General features: G+C 46.9%; 1 protein-coding gene across 1 annotated transcript in view; it reads left to right on the top strand.

The window, feature by feature from the left end:
• The window catches only part of LOC147008755 (plexin-D1-like), a 237,618-nt gene that overhangs the window by 3,991 nt on the left and 219,566 nt on the right, over nucleotides 1-14,061 (top strand). Inside the window, exon 2 of the mRNA XM_085864192.1 lies at nucleotides 10,359-11,262. Coding sequence (XP_085720318.1) covers nucleotides 10,359-11,262 — 904 coding nt within the window. The remainder of the gene's footprint in view (nucleotides 1-10,358; nucleotides 11,263-14,061) is intronic.

The raw sequence follows: 14,061 nt of genomic DNA, 5'->3' as shown, positions 1-14,061 counted from the left end.
CTTCAGGGTCTTGGGGGTCTTTTGCATCTTAAGAGCCCTCAGGGTCTTAGAGGGTCTTCAAAGGTTTAAGGGGTCTCAGCAGTCTAAAGGGTCAAAAGGCACATTCCAATAGTACATAAATAATAGACATATAGTCACACGGCTGGACGGACGGACAGACTGACGGAGGGAGGGACGGAGGGACAGAAGGAAGGACAGACAGACTGATGGACGCCAATACTGAGCTCTTATTATTTATAGATTATATACATACTCACATGAATCATGATTATACATACAATACATGATTATATGCAGACATCTATAATAATAAATGTCAATGTGTGTCAGTCAGTCAATCAGTCAGTGTGTCTCCTCCATAACTCCAAAACCATGCTTGAGTGCTTGCTTGAGTGCTTAAGCCACTTGGTGAGCGCTCCACAAGCTGCTTGTATGTTTGTTTGCAAGCCATGGTGATACATGGCAAAAGTACTCACACTGACCCTCTGCACAACATAATCAAAAATACATCGAACGACATACAAAGTTCAGGCCCCACCTGCCTGTATTGTGCCCCGTGGTGTTGTGCGGTGCCAAGCCTGCCATTCCTTATCAACAGATGGATGGAGGGAAGAATACATGGAAGGGATGGATGGATGGATGGACCAAACCGATGTTTGTAAGCCATGGCGAGACAGTAGACGGCAGTGTAAAGGACTTTCTTTTTTTTAAATCACAGTTGTCGTTTTTGAAAAATAAAATTGCAAATTGATATTCAGGACAATGTTAGATGATGAAGTACCCATAAAAACATGTGTTCCATTATCTTCGTTAATTCTGCCAAAAGTTTAAAATGTAACCTTCACCTTGGAGGGGTCATGCTGAGCACCGCCCAGAGATGCTCGGAGATGCACCCCCTGGTGGAGTACTTTAGAGGTTATTAGGGGAGAGTTGTTTCCAAAACCCACTCATTGTAGATGATCCCAGTGTGACCACTCCTTGGCTTTTTTCACAAGATCTTGGCTATTCGTTGTTCACCTTGGCGTCTTAGTTTTCTATTATCATCGCTTTTCCGAAACCTTGTGAATTCTTGGCTTTTTTCATTGGCTCACCTTGGCATTTATGAAAATGAGGAGTGGTCGCACTGGATGATCCAGGGAATGTAATGGCAGATGAAAGAATAGCAGGTGGGAACTCATTCATTCCTTACACTTCGTGTTCACTCTGTGAGATTGGAGTACCATGTGTTCATGAACAACTGTGGAACTTACTGTGAATCCACTTTCCATCCCCTCCCTTCACTCCTCCCTCCACTCCTTCCCGCCATCCATCCATCCCTTCCCCCCCCAATCTCTTCATTTGTTCTCGCCCCCCCACCCCACCCCTCCTTCCAACTTTCATGAAGCGATAAACAATGAGTAGTTGTGATGAGTTCTCACAGGTGGTTGTGTTGTGGTTTGGTGTTTGTGTTGTGTTTTGAGTCCAGAGTGTCTGGGAGTGTGCGAGTTTGGTGGATGGGAACTTTTTTGGTGGTCGGGGCTGCTGCTTGGTTTGATTCCATGGTTTGAATTTTGGGATTCGGCTCAGGTTGAGAGATTCTGAGGCTTATCACATTGTGGTTGTAAAACTTGTGCTGAAATTCCAAGGTCTCTAGTAGCTTGCCCCACTGCCTGGCATTGGTCTCTCTTTTCCCCTTGATGAGCTCGGGGCACCGGCTTGTCCACGCACAGTGACCACTGAGACCTCATCAATAAAATTAAACTTCTGGCCTGGAAGCCCCAAAATGATGAAATTGCCCACTGGCTGCAGGACCCAGGTGGGACCACGTGGCCGTTTGTCAGTGGCGATCTTTAAGACCCACATGGCCCACATTGAATAAAGATCTTGTAGCCCCCAATTGCCTTGTATGACAAACTTGGCAGCAACAATGAATGAGCTGGACTATGTGGCTGCTCTCTCTCTGGAATCCCTTGGCCCACACCGAACAAAGGTCTTCATGGCCCTCAACGACCTTTAACATGCAAGTGGCCCATCAGCCTGGAAACAAACAAACTAAATGGCCTGGTGAAAACAGCAGCAGATGAGTGGTCATGGCAGCAGGTGGCATGGTAACATAAATGGCATGGTGAGGCAGATGACACGGCAAGCCAAGGCATCTGGCATGATGAGGTAAGACAAGGCAAAACAAGGCAAGGCATATGGCAAGGCAAATGGGACTGGCAGATGTTGTCGGCCAGCCTCATTGCTGTACTCATTCTCGTCGTGAGGGCAGGAATGCGTGATGGCAGCAGATCAGGCGGCCAGCTTCAGCCCTTTTGAAAGCCCTAACCGAACCTGATCGATCTGCTCTGCTCATCCCTTTAAACTATAAACTCTACTCCTGCCCCTGTAATCCCTCTGCTCTAACTCCACACTTTCCCCATTAATTCCCCTCACCTCAATACTGCCCCCTAATCCTTTATTAACTCATCTGTCCCTCCTGGGACTAATCTATCCCAGCCCACTAATCCCATGAACTATCCTATCTCTCAGGAAGAAAATCAAGGCACATATGGTGTTGCACTTGATGAGGTGGCATGGCCTCACAAGGCTCGCCAGCGGAGTAGCCTGTTGGGTTGTGTGTCTACCCCTATACTATAATTTGAGACACAATTGGTCCTCATAAAATCAAATTACTCTACTCCCTTACTCCAGCAGCCACAGACATTCAAAAACAGTACAAAGGGGAGCATCTCTACTCCATTCTAAAATAATCAAAAACACATTTCTCTTTTATCATTAAACCCCCTTTACAATGGTTCTACACAACCAATTTACCCATATGCCTGGTGTTGGCTTAATGGTTAGGGTGGTGGGCTTAGGATCCGAGTATCCTGAGTTCAAATCCCACTCGGCTGTTGAATTAATACCAAGTGGGGTTGACTCTGCCTGTCATCCTTCCGAGGTCGGCAAAATGAGTGCCAGCATGCTGGTATCCTGTGTCGGAATGGCGACCCGTCCAGGATTGTACCCAATAGCCAAGGAGACTGCTTCGGCAGCACCAACGCTCTGCACAGAGTATGGTCCCAGTGGATGGATGGATGGACTGGCAAGCTTGTCAGGATAGAAGGGACAATGGACGGTGCAAAGTACAGGAGTATCCTTGATGAAAACCTGATTGCGTCAGCCATGAATATGAAACTGGGAAGGAGATTCACATTTCAGCAGGACAATGATCAGAAGCACAAAGTTCAAGCCACACTGGAGTTGCTGAATAAGAAGATAATAAATATTCTTGAGTGGCCCAGTCAAAGTCCTGACTTAAACCCAATTGAACATTTATGGCGAGATTTGAAGATTGCAGTCCATCGACAATTCCCATCAAACCTGGCAGAACGAGAGAAATTTTCACGTGAACAATGGACAAAGATTTCACCATTTCACTGTGCAAAGCTGGTAGAGACCTACCCAAAAAGACCCAACCCAAGAGAAACTAGAAGGTCACTCGGTAGAGCGCACACCTCCACCCCGTAATGCCTGATCCACGAGAACATATCAAGCCCAATACATTTTTGAGATATCGTGCTGTTCATCGTTTTTGAGCCCGATCTCTCAATGATGAAGATTCACTTTAAAAATGGAGTCGTCGGATCCGGATTCAGATCTTCACCACAATCGAATTAATTTGTCATGGTCACACATCCAACATATCCACAAAGTTTCATCCGAATCCATCCACAACTTTTTGAGATATCGTGCTATATATGGGTTTGGCACTATCAGTGGTGAAGAATCACTTAAAAATTTGTAGTAGTCGGATGCATATTTGGATCTTCACCAAAATGGAATCAATTCGTCGTGGTCACACACCCAACGTGGCCACCAAGTTTCATCCAAATTCGTCCACAACTTTTTGAGATATCGTGCTATATATCGGTTTAGCCTGATCTCTCAATGGTGAAGAATCACTTAAAAATTTCTAGTAGCCGTATCCAGATCCGGATCTTCACAAACATTTAATCAATTCTTCCTTGTCACACACTCAATATGTCCACCAAGTTTCATCTGAATCCATCCACAACTTTTTGAGATATCGTGCTTTATATCGTTTTTGGCCCAATCTCTCAATGGTGAAGAATCACTTTTAAAATTCTAGTAGCCGTATCTAGATCCGGATCTTCACCAAAATCTAACAAGTTCGTCCTTGTCACACACCAAACCTGTCCACCAAATTTCATCCGAATCCGTTCACCACTTTTTGAAATATCCTGCATGCAAACAGACAAACAAACAGACAAGCCAGCAGGCGGCGATGGGTCGCCGAGCATGGAAACTATAAGATATAGAGCAAAATGGATGTCATATAGCGGATAGGGAATCATCTTTAAATTATGCATATCAAATCTCATCCAGTTCCATCTACTTATAACTAGTCGGTATCCATTTGAATGAAAAGTACCGAAAATGCGGTTTGAAATTGGAAATCCCCAAAGTTCGAGGGGATGCTTTGGGTGAATAAAGATCTGAATCGAAAATCCGGCTCGATCATTTGTGCACAATGTATTCTAGACGATTAGTGTGAATTTTCATGACCATCCGACCATAACCCAAGGAGGAGTAGCATTTCAGGCTGGAGGTGCGTGAAGGCACCTCCAGCTCTCGCATGTTATCGGTTTTTGCAATAATTGACCTTTGACCCCTGACCTAAGCGAAATCAGTCAATATGTCTTGAGGCAAAGTTGTAGTACTCATTGAGTACCATGAACCTGCAAAGTTTCATTCGTATCGATGCACTCACCTGGTCGCTAGGGAGTGAACGGTACCGATTTTGAAGGTTTTTCGGTTGTTGCTAGGGTACCAAAGCGTCCCTAGCAACCATCACAATTTCCAAAGCACGAGGTCATAAGATGTACCGACCACCCGAGTTTGGTCAAAATTTGCCCACGTTTACTACCAATTATGCTGATGACAAACGAACAAACATCCAAACAAACAGACAGAATTACTGACAATAAGGGTCACCTATTTCGGCGATCTATAAGGGTCATCTTTCGAGAAAGGGGTGAAAACATAACCTCTTCACCTTCGGTGGCGGAGGTAAAAAGTGAGACAAGTTAAGTTCCTGCTATGTAAAACATCCTACAACCCATGCTTCTATATATATATATATATATATATATATATATATATATATATATATATATATATATATATATATATATATATATATATATATATGTAAAGTTTTCTTTTTGTGTGTGAATAGCGACAGGATCGAAGAACAAAAAATGGAGTGAGATAACATGGTGGTGTGCATTCTCTCCCCTTACTTATTGAATATGCACAATGAGTGCATCATGAGGTTATCAAGGCTGTATAGCATGGAGGCTGGAGTCAGGATTTGTAGATGTATCTAAAATCTCAGAAATGATGAGATGGTCAAACACATGGAATATGTCTTTCAATCCTGACAATCTCTCTGCTCTCTCCTCTTTTTTTTGTAGACCTTGTCGAGGCTCGTATGAGAGCTAACACGCAATGCACAGCAAGGGGGGGGGGGGCATGAGACAAGAGGGGCGGGAGTGGGAAGGACAAAACAGTGGGGAACAGAGACATTAGATCTGTGAAAGGGATGGGGTGGGGAACATGGGGTATACAAGATGGACATTACAGAGACTTTCAGGGAGTAAAGCAGGGAATTTGAAGGAGGTGGGCTTGGGGTGGATTAACGGGGATAGAAAAGATTGAGGATTTGGAAGAGGAATGAAAGAGTGATGGTGAGCAGCGATTCGTGATTTTGGTAGTTTTACCAGAAGGGGGTTGTTGGCGGACCTTCAGCGCCCTGCAAAAATATGGTGGGTACAAATTGCAGACACAGCAGCGGGGGGGGGGGCGAGACCGGAGAGGAGATGGTAGAAAACAGAACGACCACCGATCTACCTGCGGTGAGAGAGTGAGAGGCCCAACGACTCGGCCTCATCGCGGGAGATGCCAATGATCTGAAATGCCTTGGTTTCCACAGCGTGAAGCCAAGAAAGGTGTGAGGCAGGAGCACCAGCCCATAGGGGAGAGCAGTGCCCCCATCAGGCTGCAGATGAAAGCTTTGTATGTGGTTAGGTGCTCAGGTGGGCCGATGATGCACTTTGCACGATGGACAATTCCCAGTCGGCGACTGGCTTTGGAGGCCAGTTTGGAAATGTGGCTTTCCCAGGAAAGATCATGGCAGATAGTGAGACCCAGAACCTTGAAAGAAAGCACCTCTTCCAGAGGGTTGTTGAGAAAGTGGATGGGAGGGGGGGTGAGGGGGGTTGCCAAATGGTCCTTTCGGAGAGACATAGTGAGAGTGTAAGATTTGTCCGGAATGAAAGATGCTCTCTCTCTCTCTCTCTCTCTCTCTCTCTCTCTCTCTCTCTCTCTCTCTCTCTCTCTCTCTCTCTCTCTCTCTCTCTCTCTCTCTCTCTCTCTCTCTAACCTCTCTAACCTCTCTAACCTCTCTAACCTCTCTAACCTCTCTAACCTCTCTAACCTCTCTAACCTCTCTAACCTCTCTAACCTCTCTAACCTCTCTAACCTCTCTCTCTCTCTCTCTCTCTCTGCCCCTCTCTCTCTCTCTCTCTGCCCCTCTCTCTCTCTCTGCCCCTCTCTCTCTCTCTCTCTCTCTGCCCCTCTCTCTCTCTCTCTGCCCCTCTCTATCTCTCTCTGGCCCTCTCTCTCTGGCCCTCTCTCTCTCTCTCTGCCCCTCTCTCTCTCTCTGCCCTCTCTCTCTCTCTCTCTGCCCCTCTCTCTCTCTCTCTGCCCCTCTCTAACCTCTCTAACCTCTCTAACCTCTCTAACCTCTCTAACCTCTCTAACCTCTCTAACCTCTCTCTCTCTCTGCCCCTCTCTCTCTAACCTCTCTAACCTCTCTAACCTCTCTCTCTCTCTCTGCCCCTCTCTCTCTCTCTCTCTGCCCCTCTCTCTCTCTCTCTGCCCCTCTCTCTCTCTCTCTCTGCCCCTCTCTCTCTCTCTCTCTGCCCCTCTCTCTCTCTCTCTGCCCCTCTCTCTCTCTCTCTGCCCCTCTCTCTCTCTCTCTCTGCCCCTCTCTCTCTCTCTCCCCTCTCCCCTCCTTTATCTCTCTTTCTCTCCCCCTCCCCCTCTCTCTCTCCCTGAAAGGACCGCATGGCAAACCCTCCCAGGGTTTTTGATGTTGGGTCTTGGGTCAAGATTGGTCAAGCAGGGTCTTGGATGACGAGGTGCGGGAGGACCCCAGTGACCTGGAGATCGGCCTGCAACCGGGGCATGGCGATGCCGGCGGGCCGGAGCAGGAGATGCAACCACGGTTGAGTCTGTTTTCCGTTGGTTCGGAGATGACGACGCCATTCACGGTGGAGGTCGAAGTGAATGGCGAGCCGACCGTGTTTTGTGTGGACACCGGGGCTGCGGTGTCGGTCATGGGTGAGCAGGCGGCTCGTGGTCTTCGCGGTGTTCGCCTGGTCAAGACGGCCTTGTCGCTGTACACGTACACCGGTGAAGCGATTGCACCGCTTGCGAGGGCCGACGTCTCAGTGCGCTACCGAGGTCGACGCGCCAGGCTCTCGGTGTTCGTGGTGCGAGGGGAGGGCCCCGCCCTTTTGGGTCGGGACTGGCTGGCGCACCTCGGGCTGGATCTCCGGTTCGTACCTCCAGGTGTGCCAGTGCTCTCTTCGATGCCTTCGTCGAGTACCGAGGGCGAGGTTCTGGCGGCGGGAGCCGCGTCGATGCAACGGGAGCGGCCGTTCGTTGCTGCCTGCGGCGGTGATGTACGGTTCGGGAGCGGCGAGAGCCGTATCAGCTCTCGCGATGAGTTCCCGCGCTTCGGCAGCGTTCGGGAGGAAATGCGCGCCGGTGTTGTTCGGGCAGCTTCGACAGGTTGCGGTGAGCCCGTGGCATTAAAGGAAGTCGCGAGTCACAACATCGAGTCGACAACCAAGAGACGGACTCGTGATGTGGGTTGTGGGTTGCTGTTCATTGCATATGTGTTTTTCCTTGCTCTAGTGATGCAGTTTAACGTTGTTGAAATAAATGCCAGCAGTTCCCGTGTGAGAGTGGGTTTGGCGGAGATCAATCAATGGGATTTGTATTATGATCAATGTGATGTGGTGGCTTTGGGAGCGGTGGTGGCGAATAAAAAGGTTGGGTTGGCCTTCCATTGTCCCGGGCCGCGGGTGGTTGCTTTGTCATGTGCTGGGATTTTATCAAAAGAACGCGCTGTACGGGAAAATGAGTTTGCAATGGTTCAAATGATGTTCGTAGTGATTTATAACGAGCCTATGATTGAAGTGTGGTTTAAATGGAATTGCTACCGTCTAACTGCCGTGTGGGTCTCGGAGATCGACTCGGAGCCAAGACTGGTGCGCTGGTCGGCGTTACCCCCACCTCTGGTTGCGGGCGCAGCTCTCTGTGTTCGCTCAAGGCCGTTTAGACGGGCGTTGGCGTCTCAACTGATTGTGGTGCGTGGGTTGTTTTGGAGCATTGGATGCGTCCAGCCAGCGGCGCTGTTCAGCGCCCCCATCCAAGGTCAATCGAGGCTGGCGCTGGCGCCACGGCTTCCAGACGGCGGGCTTCCGGCCTCGGAATGTTTATCTGCATCAGGTCTGCCTGGGGGAGGTGGGCCGGAGGCGTTTGATGGTGCCGGGGGAGGTTTGCTCGGAAGATCGCCACGGCCTCGCCGAGGGCCATGTCAGCATGAGCCGCCTGGGGGCGTTTCCGCTGTGTAGGGCTGCTGTGCTTTTCGCCTTGCTGCTTCATATCGGTAACGCGGCCAGAGTTTGGGAGGTGCTGTGTGCACCTCCGTCTTCGGAACCTGGCCGTGGCAGCTCCATTAGCTCGCTTTCACGCATTATATGATGTGATGTGATGTGCTGTTATACTTCGCTGTTTTCATTTTTTGTGCCTTGTCTACTATTATACCGTAGTCCTTTGTGTTGTTTATGCTTATTATGATGATGATCGTTTAATAATCATAGTTTTAGGAGGGAGGAGTGTGGTGTAGCCTGCGGGCATGCAGGGCGGGGCATGATGATGGGAGGAGGGGTCGGCGTGGTCATCGGGTCTGCAAGGGATATAAGGTGTACGCGCCGCCTGAGGCATTGTAGTAATGCTGGAGTCGCCCGGCTTGTGCGTGTGCATACGTAATAAAGGAGAGCCGCGGGCAAAGTACGCCCATGCTCGCGCTTGTGCAACACAGCCCAGCTCGACTGTTCCCCCGCTCGTGTCTGCCTGCTAAGCATCTTCTCTATCAGTACACCACATATACCTTCTTAGTAATCCTCTTGAGGAAGTTGTCATTGAAATTCCTGGATCTCACAATCAGCCATGATCTTTCTTGGGCAAACCACATTTCAAAGTTGGCCTCCAAAGCCAGCAACCGACTGGGCATCCTCCCTCGTATAAAGTCGTTCCTTGGCTCATCTGAACTCCTATCCACCTACAAGGCCTTCATCTGCAGCGTGATGGAGTACTGCTCTCCCCTCAGGACTGGCACCCCTGCCTCACACCTTACTCAGGTTGTTGATGTGGAAACCAAGGCGTTCAAGATCATTGGAATCTCCCATGATGAAGCTAGGTCTATTGGCCTCTCACTTTTCCATCACAGACAGGTTGGTCATCTTTCTATCTTCTACCACCTTCTTTCTGGCCTTGCACCCTCTGCTCTTTCCGTGCTTTGTGCCACCCCCCCTCCTGGTTTCTACAGCATGCACACAGTCCACCATCAACCCCTTTCTGGTGAAAATACTGAAATCCGAAATCACTGCTCACTTTCAATCATTGTTTCTCTTTCTTTTTCCCACCTGTGGAATCAACTTCCACATTCTAGTCATTCTCATTCTTCACTCTAGGTCTTGAAGACAGCTGTTTTTCACCATCTTAGATCATCCTCCATCCAAAGCCATCTCAGATCAACATCATCCCCAAAAGTTTTCCCTCATGAGAGTTTGCTTCTGTATCCATCTTGTCCACTTGTGTGTCCTCCCCTACTCCTCATTCTTCCTCACATCCCTTGTTTGTCCAAGTACCCCTCTATTTTGTCCTTCAACCCTTCTGTTTCTCCCTTCTTTCTACCACTCCTTTTGTTCTGTTGAGTCCTGATGCATTCGGTGTTCTTCATCTTCTGAGCCTTGACTTTGTATGCAAAAATCAGGAACAGTAAAAAGAGAAAGGGGAATTACCATATCACAGGTAATATGGAACTCTCTAAAATGTGCCCATCATTCCTTCCTTTCCAAGTCATTAACGAGCATTTTACTGTGCATTATGTATGACTTAACAAACAACGATCTTCAAATGTTTGTTGATAACAATCAATTATACACTCATGCATGTACAAAGCCAATCGAAAGTTTGTTGTATTTTAAAATCTTTAATTTTTTTCGTCCTTACAGTGAGCCTCTCTCACGAACGAATAATGTGGTGAAGCTGCTCGTGGTGGAGCCAACCCAAGGGGTGCTGCTCGTGTGTGGGAGTTTGTTCCAGGGTTTATGTACCTTTCATTCACTTCACAATATCAGTAACATCACGTCTTTTTCATCATTAAAACAGAACACAAGGTCTGTATATGTGGCTGCCAACGATCCCAGTCCAAAGGCGTCCACAGTGGCTGCGCTCGTCAATGGGATGGATGGACACCCTGCTCTCCTGGTGGCCTCCACTTTCACGGGATTTGGCTCTCATTTTTGGGATCATCAGGAACAGGATCTGCGGTACGAAAACAATCCTGAAATAACACTAAGGGCATTGAACCTCCATCAACCTGATCAGCTTTTGAACTATGGGGAGATAGTATATGGCTGTGCAATGCGCATCAGTAGTGATCGAAAAAGAAGTAATCAGTTAGAATTCTTGGCCATTTTTGTTGATGATGAACATAACTTCTCATACCTTGTGTTCAACAATCGCTCTGGAGCATCTCGAGAAAATGAGTTGAGAACCTCCCTTACCCGGGTCTGTCTGAGAGGTCAATGTGTTAACACCAATGGTGGGACATTAAAAGGCAGCAACCTCGGGGAGTCCTACGCACAGCTAGGCCTCAGTTGTAAAAGCCCCACCAACTCCTACATCCTCTCGGCCTCCTTCTCACCCTCTGAGCACCGACTCTACGCCATCTTCCAAAGCTCTCCAATTGGTGCTTCAGCTTTGTGTTGGTTCTCTCTGAGCGAGGTGGATGAGAGGATCTCTGCAGCACGATGGGGATGTTTCCAGAGAGGGAATGAAGTCCTTCGTTTGCTGCAAATAAGTCCTTCGGATAAACAACAAAACGTATGCTTTGGTATGGCATCGGGTAGGAAGGTAAGCTCGGTCTTACATTGATTACAATGATAAATACACTGGAGCATCCTTGTAATAATAAAGCAAGGTAATAATTCAAGTTTGTCATATATTTACTGTATGAGAGCAGGACTGAAGAATATGATTTAAAAATATATAATCCAAGGTGTCCACTTGATAGTCATGATGTTCTGACCCCCGTGTTCGAATCCAACTTGAGGTTAATTATCCTATTGTTTCCCGACATTTTGTAATACATGAAAAGGTATGCAATTGCTTTAACAATTTCTGAAAGTGGACATGAAAAGTTTATATAATGATTGTTTACAGGTACTTATGTAAATTTGAAACTTGGAGTGAAAATCCAGTATAAAATGTTCAATCAATGTTTGATTCACTTTAGTTTCATGTCTTTCCTCAAATTAGTCATATTTTTCTGTAACTCTTACTATAATTCATGGACCGCTGTGTGTGTGTGTGTGTGTGTGTGTGTGTGTGTGTGTGTGTGTGTGTGTGTGTGTGTGTGTGTGTGTGATTTGTATCTACATATGTGGGTTTCAGAAGGTGCAATGGATCCCTCTCAGGTCTCGAAGTATCCTCCGGTGTGTGTGTGTGTGTGTGTGTGTGTGTGTGTGTGTGTGTGTGTGTGTGATTTGTATCTACATATGTGGGTTTCAGAAGGTGCAATGGATCCCTCTCAGGTCTCGAAGTATCCACCGTTGTGTGTGTGTGTGTGTGTGTGTGTGTGTGTGTGTGTGTGTGTGCATGTGTGTGTGTGTGTGTGTGTGTGTGTGTGCATGCATGCGTGCGTGCGTGCGTGCGTGTGTGTGTCGTTGATTGGTATCTACAAATGTGGGTTTCAGAATGAGGAATGAAGTCCTCCCAGGGTGGGTTCAAAGTATCCACCTTAATTTCGGTAAGGGGTCACGATTCATGGACCAAGCTGTGAAATTTCCTGTTCTCAAAGTTTTGTGTTGAGGACTCTCTTCAGGATTGTTACTGAGCCCAGGACGGCTTCCAACTGTCGTTTGTTTGTAATAATATTCCCAGGGAGGATTTTTAATATCTCTGTGAAGTTCTACGTCATCATTCCCATGAGGTTCTTAGTCATCAATGGAACAAGTTTGGCATTCTTCAGCTTCCAGGATATTTTCACTTCATTCTTGAGGTCTTGGTATTTGGTCATTTTCTTGATTTCTGTATTGTTCATCCAAAATCACTGGGATTAACACCTCGATTATCAATGCCTTCTTCTCTTTTTTTTTGTACCTAAGTATGATATCTTGTTGCAATGCTTTGTTTTCGATGTTCACGTCTGATGGGATCATCAGGTCGTACATGAGCAGTACTTCAATGTTTTCAGTGATTGCTTTTGGTTTGTTTTCCCACAAATTTTCTGTAACTGGAATACCAAAATTATTGGAGATGTGCCAGCAGATTACTTCACAAACTTTGTTGTGTCGTTGTGTGTACAGCGGTTCTGATGTTGTTTTTTTCTGTGTTCGGTCATTAAGCGTCACATATCATTCTCTTTGCAAACCCCACTTCCACCCCTCACTTGTCTTTTTTTTCCTCTTTCCCCCTCCCCCACCATTCTCTCTCACCCTGCCCCCTCCTCACTTCCCCCCTCCTCATAAAATGCAGCACTCTCCTCCCACACCTCTCGCTGTCTCTGCCCGTGTGTGTGTGTGTGTGTGTCTCACACACACATGCCTGTCCCTCCCACAGTGCATAGCAACGTTTGGTGAGGTGTCACTCTCCCCACCTCCCTCCTCGCTCCCTCTTCTTCATCCTCTCTGCCTCCCCTCCCCTTCTCACCTTACACCTGCCTCCTCTCTCTCTCTCCTTCCCTCTTTCTCTCCCCCCCCCTTTATTGTCCCCATCGGCTAAGCGACAGGTTGTATTTGCTCGTCATCAATATGATAATGTTCGAGGACATGAAAGAAATAGACTTTTCTGAAAGAGGAAAATCGTCTTAACTCACTCAATTTGTTCTTCGTGGATCTCACTTCATATTGGTCGGTATCCGCCATGGCATCTCAATCTCGTTTTTGTGCATTGGAATTATTAGCTCACCTGGAACAAAGTTATGGGGTGGCACATTGTCCGTCCGTCCACAAATACTTGCAACTTCTTTTCTGAAACTACACATACAATTTCGATGAAACTTTACCAAAACCTTCATCACCCTGTATGTACCAAAGTTTGTTCACAGCATTAAAATAATCAGGCCCCTAAGGTTGCCCCCCAAAATAGGTATTTGCTTGCCCCTGTGTTTTCATCTACTGCTCTGACTGCTACTACTACTACATCAAGGATCGTGGGACATATAAGTTGGAGATTGCTTCATGGGACACTGAGTTCTGGAGCTCTCCTGCAATAATTGAGAAACTTTCCTGTTGGGTGTTGCTTCTGTAGTGAAGTGGAAACCATCTTTCATATATACTGTTCTTGCCGTGTCCACGTCTTCAACCAGTTTTTTGCTGGGGGAAAAACCTGCTAAAACAGTTCCAACTTCATATTTAATCAATACTTCATTTTTGGTCATCCTGCAAAGAAGGAGAGTAGATCATAGGATCTTCCTCTTAACTTTATTTTGGCCTCTGCAAAACTTGCAATATATAAAACCAGAAAGGCAAAGATTGAAAGTGATGTGGTGCAACATAATTTTGCATGCCTGATAATTTTATTATGGTCACATATCAGTGTATCACTTCAAAGTTTAAGATGATACAATATTCCCAAACTATTTGAAGGTTTAGAGAAATTTGAATCACAAATGATGCACTTTGCAGTGTTTTCCCACAAGGTACTTTGCTT

The sequence above is a fragment of the Eptatretus burgeri genome, chromosome 18 (genome assembly GCF_056783735.1).
Source record: "Eptatretus burgeri isolate ZD-2024b chromosome 18, Ebu_testis_v1, whole genome shotgun sequence".
Classification (NCBI taxonomy): domain Eukaryota; kingdom Metazoa; phylum Chordata; class Myxini; order Myxiniformes; family Myxinidae; genus Eptatretus; species Eptatretus burgeri.
The sequence above is the reverse complement of the archived record's forward strand: the minus strand, read 5'-3'. Positions and strand labels throughout refer to the sequence as shown.